Source organism: Cetorhinus maximus, unplaced genomic scaffold (assembly GCF_964194155.1).
Source record: "Cetorhinus maximus unplaced genomic scaffold, sCetMax3.hap1.1 HAP1_SCAFFOLD_1073, whole genome shotgun sequence".
Lineage (NCBI taxonomy): Eukaryota > Metazoa > Chordata > Chondrichthyes > Lamniformes > Cetorhinidae > Cetorhinus > Cetorhinus maximus.
In genome coordinates, this window is record NW_027597015.1 from 35,938 (window position 1) to 52,500 (window position 16,563).

At 49.3% G+C, this 16,563-nt stretch overlaps 1 protein-coding gene across 1 annotated transcript in view; it reads left to right on the forward strand.

Moving 5' to 3' along the window:
• The first annotated feature begins 205 nt into the window (after positions 1-205).
• The window catches only part of LOC144675647 (uncharacterized), a 33,094-nt gene continuing 16,736 nt past the window's right edge, over positions 206-16,563 (forward strand). The window contains exons 1-3 of the mRNA XM_078536289.1: positions 206-332; positions 8,973-9,275; positions 13,647-13,943. Coding sequence (XP_078392415.1) covers positions 206-332; positions 8,973-9,275; positions 13,647-13,943 — 727 coding nt within the window. The remainder of the gene's footprint in view (positions 333-8,972; positions 9,276-13,646; positions 13,944-16,563) is intronic.

Below are 16,563 nucleotides of genomic sequence, written 5' to 3' on the forward strand. Positions count from 1 at the left end.
CTCCCCGTCTCGTTTTTCGCCTTCAGACCAGCCGACCAAGCCGCACATCCAGCTGTTCCGCACATCTGGCAAGTATTCCATCGGCGAGTACGTGAGCATCAGGTGCACCGCCTCCTCCATCTTCAGCGGTGCCATCTTCCTGCTGCTCAAGGTCGACGGGGAGAGCCCCGTGGCCTACCAGGCCGTGCCAACGGCAGGATTCTCGATGACCTTCTCCATCGCCAACCTCACCTACGCCGACAACGGGTATTACCTCTGCCTCTACCAGCTCAAGAGGTCGGGAAAACTGTACAACTCCTCGGAGAGTGAGCGTGTCAAAGTGACCGTGACAGGTAAGGCTGGTCAACCCTTTCAGGGCTCAGATGACGGGCTGGCTGAAGAGTTTCGGCTCCTCCCCCTGAAGGGAAATAAGAACACGTAGAGAAAGGGGGGAGTGGCAGGTGGAGCAAAAGAGAAGGCCGGGGATAGGTTAGAGGCCCAGGGTAGATTGAATGTTAAAGCTGGCACCGAGCACGGGGCAAAGAAAGCGGTAATGAGAGCATGAAAGGCTAAAGCTTTTGGTCCGGAGTGGATGTTAATAGCAGAATAACGGTCAGCCCTGTCTGAAAGCGAAATAGCAGAATGTGTAAAGAGCTGAATGAAGGACAGAGCTGGTCCAGTGTAGGTGTTAATAGCAGAATGAAGGTCAGCACTGTCTGAAAGCGAAATAGCAGAATGTGTAAAGAGCTGAATGAAGGACAGAGCTGGTCCTGAGTAGGTGTTAATAGCAGATTAAAGGTCAGCACTGTCTGAAAGCGAAATAGCAGAATGTGTAAAGAGCTGAATGAAGGACAGTGCTGGTCTAGAGTAGGTGTTAATAGCAGATTGAAGGTCAGCACTGTCTGAAATGAAAAAAAAAATACTTGAGAACAAGATACGGACTGACACTTTGGAGAAAAAAATATCACTTTGTTCAGTGTTTATCTTTGCAATGATACAATTCAGAAAAATAAACACACTATAAAGAGGACAAAGAAAACATCTTTAGTGGGTGCAAGAGGGACCCCATGGGAGATCTCGGTCTCTGCCCTGCCATTTGGAAATGGCCCTTTAAAAGTTGGTTCCGAGGGTTAATTCGAAACCCTCATCAAACATTAGTTGGATCCCTGAAGTTTGCATTTACTGCGGCTGTCAAGGAGCATGCACTGCACCACGCAGGCCAAGCCTGGGGGCAGGAACTCGGAGTGAGTGACGGTGCCGAAGTGAGAATGTCACTGAATTGGAAACCTGGGGCCCTGGGATCGAATCCCACCTCAGTTGGTGGGTGGTGGAATCTGAATTCGATCAAAATCACTGGCATCTACCTGGCCGAGTGGGAAAGTTGCCCTGTGTACCAAAAGCAGGGTAAATCCAACCTAGCCAATTACCACACCATTGGTCTACCCTCGATTATCAGTGAAGCAATGGAAGGGGCTATCAAGTAGCACTTGCTTAGCAATAACCTGCTCACTGATGCCCAGTTTGGGTTCTGCCAGGGCCGCTCAGCTCCTGACCTCGTTACAGCCTTGGTTCAAGCATAGGAACTGAACTCCTGAGGTGAGGTGAGGGTGACCGCCCTTGACATCAAGGCAGCATTTGACCGAGTGTGGCATCAAGGAGCCCTAGCAAAACTGGAGTCAATAGGAATCACGGGCAAAACTCTCCGCTGGTTGGAGTCATAGCAAGCACAAAGGAAGATGGTTGTGGTGGTTGGAGGTCTGTTATCTCAGCTGCAGGAGTCCCTAAGGGCAGTGTCCTAGGCCCAACAACCTTCAGCTGCTCCATCAATGACCTTCCTTCCATCGTAAGGTCAGAAGTGGGGAATGTTCGCTGATGGTTGCACAATGTTCAGCACCATTCGCGACTCCTCAGATACTGAAGCAGCCCATGTCCAAATGCAGCAAGACCTGAACAGTATCCAGGCTTGGGCTGACAAGGCAAGTGACATTTGTGACACACAGTGACCATCTCCAACAAGAGAGAACCCAACCATCGCCCCTTGATGTTCAATGGCGTCCCCCATTATCAACATCCTTGGAGTTCCCACTGACCAGAAACTGAACTGGGACCAGCCATATAAAGACTGTAGCTACAAGAGCAGGTCAGATGCTAGGAACCCGGTGGTGAGTAACTCACCCCCTGACTCCCCAAAGCCTGTCCACCATCTACAAGGAACAAGTCAGGAGGGTGATGGAATACTCCCCAATTGCCTGGATGAGTGCAGCTCCCACAACACTCGAGAAGCTGGACATTGTCCTGGAAAAATCAGCCTGCTTTATTGGCCACACATTCACAGTAGCAGCAGTGTGTGTACCATCTACAAGTTGCACTGCAGCAACTCACCAAGGCTCCTTAGGCAGCACCTTCCAAACCCACAATCACTACCACCTATAAAGACAAGAACAGCAGATAGATGTGAACACCTACACCAGGAAATTCCACACCAATTCACTCAACATCCTGACTTGGAAATATATCGGCCGTTCCTTCACTGTCACTGGGTCAAAATCCTGGAACTCCCTCCCTAACAGCGCTGTGGGTGTACCTACACCACAGGGGACAAAATCCTGGAACTCCCTCCCTAACAGCGCTGTGGGTGTGCCTACACCACAGGGACAAAATCCTGGAACTCCCTCCCTAACAGCGCTGTGGGTGTACCTACACCACAGGGACAAAATCCTGGAACTCCCTCCCTAACAGCACTGTGGGTGTACCTACACCACATGGACAAAATCCTGGAACTCCCTCCCTAACAGCGCTGTGGGTGTACCTACACCACAGGGACAAAACCCTGGAACTCCCTCTGTAACAGCACTGTGGGTGTACCTACACCACATGGACAAAATCCTGGAACTCCCTCCCTAACAGCACTGTGGGTGTACCTACACCACATGGACAAAATCCTGGAACTCCCTAACAGCACTGTGGGTTTACCTACACCACATGGACAAAATCCTGGAACTCCCTCCCTAACAGCGCTGTGGGTGTACCTACACCACAGGGACTGCAGTGGTTCAAGAAGGCAGCTCACCCACCACCTTCTTAAGGGCATCGAGCGATGGGCAATGAATACTGGCCCAGCCAGAGAAACCCACATCTCGTGAATAAATTTTTAAAAATCAGGAACTTCATGTCTTATTAATGACCGGTGGGGGGGAAATCCATCTAGTTCACCAATCCTCTTTAGGGAAATAAATCTTCTGTTCTTTATGTGGTCTAACCTACCTATGACTCCAGACACTCAGCAATATGGTTGGCTCTACACTCCCTGGAACCTGCACCATGTGGATTGTGCGGGTGTACCCACACTACGCGGACTGCAGCGGTTCTAGAAGACAGTTGGCCACCAGCCTCTCCAGGGTCAATTAGAGATGGGCAGTTAATGCTGCACCTTGCCAGCAATGCCCACATCCCACGATTGAATGATACAAGGACCAGCTGTTGGTACACTGCTGCCACTCTCTGCCACCTCCGCAGCATCCACCTTGTTAATTTGACTTGAGGCTAGCAGATTGCCCGCATCAAGTTTCTGACAGTGCGCGTTCATCAAATAATGAGTCTTGCATGACAATTTTGACTGTTCCTCATTGACGATTGTCTCCGCTGAGCATTATGGTAAGTAAAAAGTCAGCTTGGGCAGAATTGCATTGGCAGGCAATTAAACGCATTGCCTCACTGTCCAGTCCCACGTACTGTGTGGGAATGCACTTTGGGAAAGGAAGGACTGGCAAACTGGAGCTCATTTCTCCTTGGTGAAAGAAATAAAGGATGGCTGACCGAGCTGAGGTCTTTAAAACTACGAAAGGCTTTAATAGGGTGGGCGCTCTTCATTAACTGGACCGTTAATGTAAGATAGCTACCGAAAATCCAACCGGGAAGTCGGGATGAACTTCCTTTACCCAAATGATGGTGAGAACACTGAGCTTTGTTGCCTGAGGGAGAGTTCGAGGTGAATCCTACAGATGCATTTGAGGGGAAGCTAAACAAACAGACAAAGGCACTGGGCACACGTTTGCAGTAGACAGGGAGTGAGGCCTGGTGATGTGGGATTTAGGTGGGGAGGCCCGAATGGAGCATAAACACTTGGGCACGATCGAGGCTTGGGTGGGTACCACAGGGGCTTGGCACCTTTGTTGGCACCTTTAGTCGTACTTAAATTTCATTTTTGTTAGTCTTCTTTCAGAGTTTCTCTTTGTTTTCGCAGTTTCCCTTTAAGGGGCTGCCATTTAATTTGCCCCCTTGTTTTATTAATTGAGTTTAATTGTTTTTTTACCCCCGAAAATAGTATAAACACTAGCATGCGCTGCTTTGGTGTTGCATGTATAAAGTTATGAGGGGGCGTATTTAGGGTAGACAGGGACTTTTCCCCTTGATAGAGGGATCAATAATCAGGGGGCATAGATTTAAGGTAAGGGGCAGGAGGTTTAGAGGGGATGTGAGGAAGAATTTTTTTCACCCAGAGGGTGGTGGGAATCTGGAACTCACTGCCTGTAAGGGTGGTAGAGGCAGAAACCCTCATAACATTTAAGAAGTATTTGATTGTGTACTTGTGATGCCTTGGCATATAAGGCTATGGGCCTAGTGCTGGCAAATGGGATTAGAATAGACCATAAGACATAGGAGCTGAAATTAGGCCATTCGGCCCATCGAGTCTGCTCCGCCATTCAATCATGGCTGATAATTTTCTCAACCCCATTCTCCCGCCTTCTTCCCATAACCTTTGATCCCCTTACCAATCAAGAACCTATCTATCTCGCTCTTGAATACACTCAATGACCTGGCCTCGACAGCCTTCTGTGGCAATGAATTCCATAGATTCACCACTCTCTGGCTAAAGAAGTTTCTCCTCATCTCTGTTCTAAAAGGTCTTCCCTTTACTCTGAGGCTGTGCCCTCGGGTCCTAGTCTCTCCTACTAATGGAAACATCTTCCCCACATCCACTCTATCCAGGCCTTTCATTATTCTGTAAGTTTCAATCAGATCCCCTCCCTCATCCTTCTAAACTCCATCGAGTATAGACCCAGAGTCCTCAAATGTTCCTCATAGTTAAGCCTTTCATTCCTGGGTTCGTTCTCGTGAACCTCCTCTGGACCCTCTCCAGGTGCCAGCACTAGTTAGGTACTTGTTTGACCGGCGCAGACTAGATGGGCCCAAGGGCCTTTTTCTGTGACTCTATCACTCTATGCCAAATGTGGTGTTATATGGAATCCTCTGCAACCCACAGAGTTGGCTGTTAGGCTAAGGGTGCCAACGCTGGGGTTCCTCCCCACCCAGTCCCCCCCCGCAATCACCCTACTTCTTCCACATTTCGTGCTGTTTGCCCTCACCCTCGCTTGCAAACCCCTCCGTGGTCTCACCTCCCCCCCATCCCCAATTCTGAAGTCTCCTCCAACCCCACAACCCTTTGATCTGCCCTGCTGTCACCCAGTTCCACCCTCCTCGAGCATCAGCGACAATCATTAGGAAGGCAAATGGGATGCTGGTTCCTTACTGAAAGGGCGGTGGTGGAGAGTGGGGTAGAAATGTAGGGAAGGGCTTGCTACAACGATACAGGGCATTCGTGAGTCTGCGTATCATTAATATCTCCTCACTGAAGGAAGGGTATACTTGTAGCGGAGGCAGTTGAGGTGCATTGTTGGCCTACTGTTAATGCACTAGGCTAATGCAGGTTCAAATCCCTCCCGGAACTCCTCCTGCCTTTTTTACCCGTGTCGGAGGCTACTTAACCCGACACGTCTGTGGACGATGCCAGCTCCCAATGTGGCCCCCTCCTCTGCATTGCCGGGGGAGACTAAACGCAGACTGGGTGCCTGCTTTGCGGAACACCTTCGGTCTGTCCGCAAGCATGACCCAAACCTCCCTGTCGCTTGCCATTTCAACACTCCACCCTGCTCTCATGCCCACATGTCCGTCCTTGGCCTGCTGCATTGTTCCAGTGAAGCTCAACGCAAACTGGAGGAACAGCACCTCATCTTCCGACCGGGCGCTTTACAGCCTTCCGGGTTTAACGTTGAGTTCAACGACTTCAGACCATGAACTCTCTCCTCCGTCTCGACCGCACCCTTTTGAAATCCATTTTTTAACGTTGAATTTAAATTTAAATTTATTTTTATGCGTTATTTATTTATTGATTCGTTCAGTTTTTTTTGATCCTTTACCCCCAGTCACCACACCCCACCCTCCAAAAAGGGCCATCTATCACTTGTTCCTATGTTGTGATCTCACTGAACGCTGACCCTTCTGCTATTCAGACATTCCGCTATTGTACCTTGATGCCACCATCAACACCTTCTTTAGACTTTAACACTATCATTAACACTCCCTTCGTCTTGTGTCCAAGACATCTTTGTCAATCTCTCCTGAGATCACACCTATAGCCGACCTTCCACCTTGCTCCCCCTGCTCCACCCCCAGTATAAAATGCATCAAATGTCTACTGCTGTCCAGCTCTGAAGGAGGGCCATACGGAGATGAAACGTTAAGCCTGTTTCTCTCTGCGTAAACGCAGGATGGGTGGGATCGGACCAGCCGCGGACTACGCACCGCCTCTGTCCTTACGTCCTCTTGCGGCCAATTGAGTTAGCTCAGCAGGAGCTGCATGGGATGGGCAGAGACGATCTGACAGTGGCCATTTTGGGGAACTTCTCACCCGCCGGGGCCCCCCCCCTTCAGAACCCTTCTGGAAGGGTCCCGCCACTTTGTAGCATCACAGGTGTGCGATATGAACACCAGGGCTAAGGAAATGGTTGGGGGCAAAACGAGTGGGGCCTGAGCGACCGCGCTGAACACACAGTGCTTGGTATTTAGTGCAGTCAGCGCCATCTAATTCTATGTCAGACAGATGTTCTACCCAGTGAGTTCCTGTTGTGACTTGCCAAGATGATCCCGCTTTCGGTCTAACGATGTTGACACGAACGTATGAATTAGGAGCGGGAGTAGACCACTTGGCCCCTCCAACCTGCTCGCCCATCCAATAAGACCATGCCTGATTTAATTGTAACCTCAACCCCACATTCCTGCCTCTCCCTGATTAGCCCTTCACCCCTCCTTGTTTACCAAGAATCGATCTTGCCTTAAAAATATTCAAAAACTCTACTTCCACCGGCCTTTTGAGGAAGAGGGTGCCAAAGACTCATGAACCCCAGAGAGAAGAAAACATCACAAGTTGCAATGCACTTAATATGACTGGACTGATAAAGTTCAGCTTCGTAAATGTGCAATGGATGTAAGAAATATCAAATGGAGTTTTGAGGCAGAGTCTTTGAATGTTTTTAAGGCCGAGGTAGATCAATTCTTTGATTAACAAGGGGGGGGTGAAAGGTTATCGGAGGGGTGGGGGAGGCCGGAATGTGGGGTCGAGGTTACAATCAGATCGGGCATGATCTAATTGAATGGGGGAGCAGAGTCGAGGAGCCGAATGGCCTACCCCTGTTCCTCATTCGTATATTTGTATGCTGTTCAGTTTTGGCATCTAAGTTCCGAAGAAGAGTCATATTGGACTCAAAACGTTAACTCTTTGTCTCTCTTCACAGATGCTCCCAGACCTGCTGAGTTTTTACGACACTTTCTGTTATTTTTATCTAGAACTCCGAACGTGGTTTTATGTTACAACGTAAGAGGTGACGCCTGAGCCTTTGGCCAGAGTTGTCCTCACTGGAGTTTAGAAGAATAAGAGGCGTCTTGATGGATGCATATAGGACCCTCAGGGGATTTGACAGGGTGGATGTGGAGAGGATGTTTCCCCTTGTGGGAGAATCTAAACCTAGACATAGAATCTAGACCTTAGGTCACCACATTATAGGAAGGATGTGATGGCACTGGAGGGGGTGCAGAGGAGATTCACCAGGATGTGACCTGGGATGAAACATTTGAGTTATGAGGAGAGGTTGGATAGACTTGGGTTGTTTTCGTTGGAGCGGAGAAGACTGAGGGGTGACCTGATCGAGATGTACAAGATTATGAGGGGCATGGACAGGGTGGATAGGGAGCAGCTGTTCCCCTTACTTGAAAGGTCAGTCACAGGTGGACATAAGGTCAAGGTGAGGGGCAGGAGGTTTGGGGGGTGGGTGTGAGGAAAAACTTTTTTTACCCAGAGGGTGGTGAGGGTCTGGAATGCGCTGCCTGGGAGGGTGGTGGAGGCGGGTTAGCCTCACATCCTTTAAAAAGCACCTGGATGAACACTTGACACGTCATGACATTCAAGGCGATGGGGCCAAGCGCTGGTCAATGGGATTAGGTAGGTAGGTCAGGCGTTTCTCACAGTGTCGGTGCAGACTCGATGGGCCGAAGGGCCTCTTCTGCACTGTGTGTGTGATTCTGTGATAGACGTCACTGTTTGTAAATATGGGTTCGTCCATTTAAATGGAGACGAGGAGAATTTCCTTCTCTCAAAGGTTGGTGAGCCTTTGGAAATCTCTTCCCCAAAAGGCGTTGGGAACAGGGTCTTTAAATATGTTCAAGGCCGAGCGTGATAGATTCTGGTTAAGCAAGGTGGGGGTGGGTGAAAGGTTATTGGGGGGGTCGGCCGGAATGTGGGGCTGAGGTTACAATCAGATTGGCCGTCAGCTTATTGAATGGCGGGGCAGGCTCGAGGGGCCGAGTGGCCTCCTCCTGTTCCTGCTTCATATGTTCGGACAGCGTGGGATTGAAACAGGTAACCTTTGCTCTGTATATTTCTGAATGGGGAGGAAACTCATCCTGGCTAAGAATGGAGAACAGGCCGTGTTGCATTCGTTGCTTGGTCCAATCCCCCGCCCGGTCGCCGTCCAATCAACATGCCCGTGGAGCTGAAATCGAGCGGGATTTAGAATAGGCGATGTAAAGGTGACCCGGGGCGAATTTCTAGATCCAATGATGCCCCCCTCCACCCAATCCCGGCCAAAACGGTTTGACCTGGGCCTCTGGAGCAAAGCGATTCACCCGTGCTCACTCTCTCTTTCTCTCCCCCGCCTCAGATGTCCTGTTGCGGCCCTCGATTTCGGTGTTGCGGACGTCCGGCATGTTCGTCCAAGGCGAGGCCGTCAACTTCCGCTGCTCGTCGGCCAGCGTCTTCACGGTGATCACCTTCTACCTCTACAAAGTGGGCGAGTCGGGACCGGTGGCCTCGGTGGGGCCGACGTCAGCCTCCAGCGCCATCCTGACCATCCACAACATCAGCATGCACCAGGAAGGCTACTTCACTTGCATGTTCAAAGTGCTGATCAACCACAAGATGCACTCGTCCACTCACAGTGACCGGGTCCAGGTCGCCATCACAAGTGAGTCGCCGATTTTCACCCCCCCCTCCACTTTCTGGTTTCGAGGTCGCTCCGCATGAGTGACTGAGGCAAAGAGGCAGAGGGAGACGTATCTAAAAGTAAAAATAAAAAACTGCGGATGCTGGAAATCCAAAACAGAAACAGAAACACCTGGAAAAACTCAGCAGGTCTGGCAGCATCGGCGGAGAGGGGAGCACAGTTGACGTTTCGAGTCCTCGTGACCCTTCAACAGAACTAAGTAAAATTAGGAAAGGGGTGAAATATAAAAGCTGGTTTAAGGTGGGGGGTTTGTTGGGACAAATAGCCAGTGATAGGTGGAGATAACCAAAATCTGTCACAGATAAAAGCGCAAAGAGGTGTTGAAGGTGGTGATATTATCTAGAGGAATGTGCTAATTAAGAGTAGAAGACAGGACAGATAAGGTGCAGATGGCTCTAGTGGGGGGTGGGGAATACTAAAAGGTAGAAATAAACAATGGTGGAAATACATTTAAAAATAATGGAAATAGGTGGGAAAAGAAAAAATCTGTATAAATTATTGGGCTGAATATTGAGTTCAACAATTTTAGATCTTGAACTCTCTCCTCCATCCCCACCCACTTCCTGTTTCTTCCCCCTCCTTTTTGTTTTTTCCAATAATTTATATAGATTTGTCTTTTCCCACCTATTTCCATTATTTTTAAATGTATTTGCACCCATTGTTTATCTCTACCTTTTAGTATTCCCCCACCCCCCACTAGAGCCATCTGCACCTTATCTGCCCTGTCTGCTACTCTTAATTAGCACATTCCTTTAGATAATATCACCACCTTCAACACCTCTTTGTTCTTTTGTCTGTGACAGATTTTGGTTATCTCCACCTATCACTGGTTGCTTGTCCCAACAAACTCCCCCCACCCCCCAAACCCTCCTTAAACCAGCTTATATTTCACCCCTTTCCTAAGTTTACTTAGTTCTGTTGAAGGGTCATGAGGACTCGAAACGTCAACTGTGCTCTTCTCCGCCGATGCTGCCGGACCTGCCAAGTTTTTCCAGGTATTTCTGTTTCTGTTTCAGCGATGGATCTGAGTTTGCTGATGAGGCCAAGCTAGGGTGGGAAGGTAAGCTGCGGGGAGGAGACTGAGAGGCTGCAAGTCGGGCGAGTGGGCAAAAGGTGACTGATGGGAATGTAACGCAGCGGAGTGCAAGGCTGTTTACTTTGGCCGTGAGACTGAAAGAAAACAGAAATTTTTTCTTTATCTAAAAAGGTGAGGGAATTGTAAGTGTCGATGATCAAAGGGTGTGTTTGTAGAAGGAACGCGGAAAGTTAGCATGCAGGCGTAGCAAGTAAGGAGGAAGGCAAATGGCATGTTGGCCTTTATTGCAATGGGATTGGAGTACAAGAATGAAGAAGCCTTGCTACTGTTGTGCAGGTTTTTTGGTGAGACCCCATCTGGAATATGGTGCGCAGTTCTGGTCTCCATGTTAAATGAAGGATGTACTTGCACTGGAGCTGGTGCAGTGAAGGGTTCACTAAATTGGTCCCTGGGATGAGAGGCTGAGTAAATTGGGTTTATATTAGAACCATAGAACCATAGAACACTACAGCACAGAAAAACAGGCCATTCGACCCTTCTAGTCTGTGCCGAAATATTATTCCGCTAGTCCCATTGACCTGCACCCAGTCCATAAGCCTCCAGACCTCTCCCATCCATGTATCTATCCAATTTATTCTTAAAACTTAAGAGTGAGCCCGCATTTACCACGTCAGATGGTAGCTCGTTCCACACTCTCACCACTCTCTGAGTGAAGAAGTTCCCCCTAAACCTTTCCCCTTTCACCCTAAAGACATGTCCTCTCGTGTTTATTTCTCCTAATCTAAGTGGAAAGAGCCTACTCGCATTTACTCTGTCTATACCCCTCACCATTTTGTAAACTTCTATCAAATCTCCCCTCATCCTTCTACGCTCCAAGGAATAAAGTCCTAACCTGTTTAATCTTTCCCTGTAACTCAACTCCTGAAGACCCGGCAACATCCTAGTAAATCTTCTCCGCACTCTCTCAATCTTACTGATATCCTTCCTGTAGTTAGGCGACCAAAACTGCACACAATACTCCAAAGTTGGCCTCACCAATGTCTTATACAACCTCACCATAACATCCCAACTCCTATACTCAATACTTTGATTTATGAAGGCCAGTGTGCCAAAAGCATTCTTTACAACCTTGTCTACCTGTGATGCCACTTTCCGGGAATTATGTATCTGAACTCCCAGATCCCTTTGTTCCTCCGCACTCCTCAGTGCCCTACCATTTACTGTGTATGTCCTACCTTGGTTTGTCCTTCCAAAATGTAACACCTCACACTTTTCCGCATTAAATTCCATCTGCCATTTTCTGGCCCATTTTTCCAGTTGGTCCAGATCCCTCTGGAGATATTCTCTGGAGTTTAGAAGAATGGGAGGCGATCTCATTGAGACCTGCAGGATTGTGAAGGGGTTTCCCAGTGTGGGCGCCGAGGGGTCGATTCCGCTGGTCGGGGGGAATCTAAAACACGGGGGCACAATGTCGGGATAAGGGGGACGATCATTTAGGACTGAGATGAGAAGGAATGCCTTCACTCGAAGGGTTGGGAATCTAGCCCAGAGGATTGTGAATGCTCCATCGTTGAGGGCCGGGATGGACAGATTTTTGGCCTCTCCGTTAATGGTGGGATATGGGGAGCGAGCAGGAAAATGGAGTGGAATCCCAAGTTTAGCTGTGAGCACATTGAATGGCAGAGCAGGCTCGATGGGCCGAATGGTCTACTCCAATCCCTGTTTCTTATGCCCTTGCGTCCCCCTGAAATAGATACTTAAACGTGCATACGTCACACGATGGTCACCGTAGCCTTAGGGAAACAAGGGAGATTTACCACAATGGTAGCCTCTGTATGGGAATCTAGTTGTGTGGAGCCACTGGGGGTTGCTTTAGACCAGGGAACGTTCAACTAAGGTTGGTAGCTTGGCGCCAAGAATGAGCAACATGAAAGAGAATAGAGAACTCATGCATGTTCTCCTCAGAACAAAGAAGGTTATGTGGAGATTTCATTGCGTTGATCAAAATTATCAGGGGCTTTAATAGACTAGGGGTGGGGGTAGGCGTGAAAGTGTGGGGGCGGAAGGTGGGACAGGTTTCCTGGCCAATAACAAAAGGATACACAGTTAAGATAAGATAATTGAGGTTTAGATGCAGGTTCAGAAGTCAGGAGTCAAGTTCATGGTGCAGCTCATTTATACATGCTAGAAGCAATGTACATTTATACTCAGGGACCCGGTCGCTTCAGACAAAAGAAATATGGTCAAACCTTATGCCTTTGGTTGAAGCCGGGAGCCTGGGGAGCCTACAGTGCTCCGTTGCTGTCTCCATGGCAACGCGTCGAACAACCCGATTCAGCCGGCCCGCCAAACGGCACCCGTTTGTCCCGTCGCCAACATCGCAGTGACGCTTGGAGACTTGGCGCTCGGGTGTTTTCCCTGATGAGCGTCAGGCGTGAATCTTTGACGAGGCTGTCTCTCGTTTCGGCGTCAGTCCTGTTCTGCGCTGCGAGCGACTGAGACATACGATAAACGTCAGATAAGGCGAGATGCAACAATGGGGCAGGCGCTCGTGTAGTTACAAGCCACGATATTTGAAGACATCCATGTGTTCCTCCTCGTGAGGTGATGTTGAGCCCCTCCTACATTCGCTCATACACTCCTGCCTTATAGACCTTGCAATTCTTTATTCTTAAGAGGGCAACAAACTTACGAGGATATATACATTTTAAAAAGGTATTCATAAAATTTACAACATACGTTTGCAGAAAACAGCTTAGCGTCTGATACAAAGGGTTCCCTGAAGACTTTGAAGATGAGATTCAATTCTCTTAGATACTGCCGAATCTCAGACATGTACATCTTCTCTCAATCATAGTAAGTTTGTTCGTCAGTGGTAATGGCTTCCTCTTCCATGACACCCAAACCTTCCTCATCTTGATGGAACATATCCATTAGTACCTTATTGGCACACATGGCCCCTTTAATGTCTTGTTGGGTGATTTCGTAGTGTCGTATGTTTCGTACACCTCTCATGCTTTGCAAGATGGTGGTTCTGCTTGCAGAGGTGCAGGATTATATTCTGCATGGCCCTACCTCCTCCCTGAGCTTAACTCACCACCACCCCACCTCCCCCCACCAACACCAATCGCCCCCCTCCCCCACCACCTTCCCACTGTAGAAATCAGGATTCTGGCTCCCCAGGAAGGGGCAACCTTGTCCGTCAATGCACAGCGGGGGTAAGAGATGCCAAAAGATTGGGTTGACTTGCGTTCAGGCCTTGCGTTCACAAGAGTTGCCTCCCTTTTATCTTTCAGGCAAGGCAGAACGACCCACGATATCCAGGAACACCGAGTTTCATCTGTACCCCCAGGGGCAGCTACTCACCCTGCTCTGCACAGCCCCGAAAGCCTACCGGACCCGCAATTTCCAGCTGTACCAGAATGGGCTGGAGATAAGCACCAGGTTGACCGTGCGCGACTCAGTTGCGGAGTTCACCATGGTGAACACGACGATGGCCAATCAGGGAGACTACACTTGCGCGTACCGGACAACCATCGCCGGGCGGGAGTACAACTCCACCCAGAGTGAATCCCTCGCGATCGCTATTTCAGGTAGGCAGCCGAAGTCCTGCGCAAAGAAAATCGAGACTCGAAACGAGCACATCCCACATGGTGACAGCGTCGGGCCGATCGGTGTCAATCTGCTCTCGAACAACGATCCAATTTTTCATTGAAGAGCAAAAAAGAATTGCGGACGCTGGAAATCCGAAACAAAAACAAAAACAAAAAAATAACCTGGAAAAGCTCAGCAGGTCTGGCAGCATCGGCGGAGAGGGAGCACCGCTGACGTTTCGAGTCCTCACGACCCTTCAACAGAACTAAGTAAAAATAGAAGAGAGGTGAAATATAAGCTGGTTTAAGTCAGGGGGGGGTGGGTGGGGGTGGGACAGGTAGAGCTGGATAGAGGGCCAGTGATAGGTGGAGATAACCAAAAGATGTCATAGACAAAAGGACAAAGAGGTGTTGAAGGTGGGGATATTATCTAAGGAATGTGCTAATTAAGGGTAGAAAGCAGGACGAGCAAGGTGCAGAGAGCCCTAGTGGGGGTGGGGGTGGGGTGCAGGAATCGATAAAGGCTAATTGTTTCATCTCTACCTTTTAGCCTATTTTGATTCCTTCACCCCACCCCGTCCCCGCTAGGTCTATCTGCACCTTGCCCGTCCTGCTTTCTACCCTTAATTAGCACATTCCTTAGATAATATCACCACCTTCAACACCTCTTTGTCCTTTTGTCTGTGACATCTTTTGGTTATCTCCACCTATCACTGGCCCTCTATCCAGCTCTACCTGTCCCACCCCCCCCACCCCCCGCCTTAAACCAGCTTATATTTCACATCTCATCTATTTTTACTTAGTTCTGTTGAAGGGTCATTCGGACTTGCTCCTCTCCGCCGATGCTGCCAAACCTGCTGAGTTTTTCCAGGTATTTTTGTTTTTATTTTTGTTTCGAATTGGAATCGGATTGGATTGGAGGACATTTTGAAAAATGCAGCCCCTTTATATGAAGTTAGCAGGATAGGTGTCCAATAAATGAGCAATTTCAGACTTTGGATACGTGTAGAGAGTGGCCAATATCAGATCTGACCATGCACATCTTCCCCTTTGATTAAACAATATTAAACAGAGGACCCAATTCTAAAAGGGGTACCAGGGTCAGAGGGACCTAAAATACATCATTGAAGACGGCAAGGGCAGGTAAAGAAAATCTCTTGTAAAGCATAGAGCACCCTAAGCTTTATTATTAGAGTACAGGAGCAAGGAGGTGATGTTGAATTTGCATCAGACACTAGTTCAGCCTCAGCTGGGGTATTGCGTCCAGTTCTGAGTACCGCTCTTTAGGAAGGTTGTGAAGGCTTTGGAGAGTGCAGAGAAGATTCACGGGAATGGTTCCCGGGATGAGGGACTTGGGTGACGTGGATATATTGGGGAAGGCGGGACTGTCTTCCTTGGAGAAGAGAAGATTGCCAGGAGATTCGATAGGGGTGCTCAAAATCGCGAGGGGGCCTGGACAGGGTAGAAGAGGGTGAACCTGTTCCCATTGGTCGTGGTGGGGGGGGGGAGAGGAGATCAAGAAGGAGAGGGCACGGATCGAAGGGGATCCGGCGGAAGAAGCAACAGCGACCTGGGGAGAAACAGCCTCAGGCATTGGGAGGAGTTCCGGATCTGGAACGCGCTGCCTGAGAAGGCCCGGGGGAGGCAGCTTCAATCGAGGCTTTGAAAAGGGAAGGAAACTGTGGTCTGAAAACGAAGTGTGTGCAGGGTTACAGGGAGAAGGCAGAGGTGGGGCGGGGTGGGGCGGGGTGGGTGGTGAGTTGCTCGGTTGAAGAGCCAGTACAGACAGGATGTGCCGAATAGCCTCCTTCCGTGCTGTGATCATCCTGTAATTCTGCTTGACCCTGCAGTTGAGCTCAGCCAAACAGGGACTTGGAAATGTGGATGGTACAATAGTGGTGGCTTGTATTAGGTAGACAGTAGCTGCCCAACATTCAGCTCGATTTACATCAATGAAATTGTACAGTGGACGGTAAGACGCTGGTAATATCCGCTCCTTTCTCCAGGCGGGGACTATACCAGGCACCAGTAGCACGATCACCTGTTACTTTGCTCCAGCCACAAGATGAATATGCCAGGATTTTGACCCCGTGACAGTGAAGGAACGGCCGATATATTACCAAGTCAGGATAGCGAGCGACTCGGAGGGGAACTTCCAGGTGTGAGGCTGACAGGGTTAATTCTTCGAGAAGTTGCTATCAGTTGAATAGATCAGAGGCTGGGAATCCTGCGGCGGAGAGTAACTCAACCTCCTGACTCCCCCAAAGCCTGTCCACCATCGACAAGGCACAAGTCAGGAATGTGATGGAATACTCCCCACTTGCCTGGATGTGTGCAGCTCCCACAACACTCGAGAAGCTCGACACCGTCCAGGGAAAAGCAGCCTCGCTTGATCGGCACCCCATCCACAAACATTCACTCCCTCCACCACCGACGCACAGTAGCAGCAGCGTGTGTACCATCTACAAGATGCACTGCAGGAACTCACCAAGGCTCCTTCCACAGCACCTTCCAAACCCACAACCACTACCGTCTAAAAGGACAAGGGAAAAGATAGATGGGAAAACCACCACCTGGAAGTTCCCCTCCCAGTCACTCACCATCCTGACTTGGAAATATA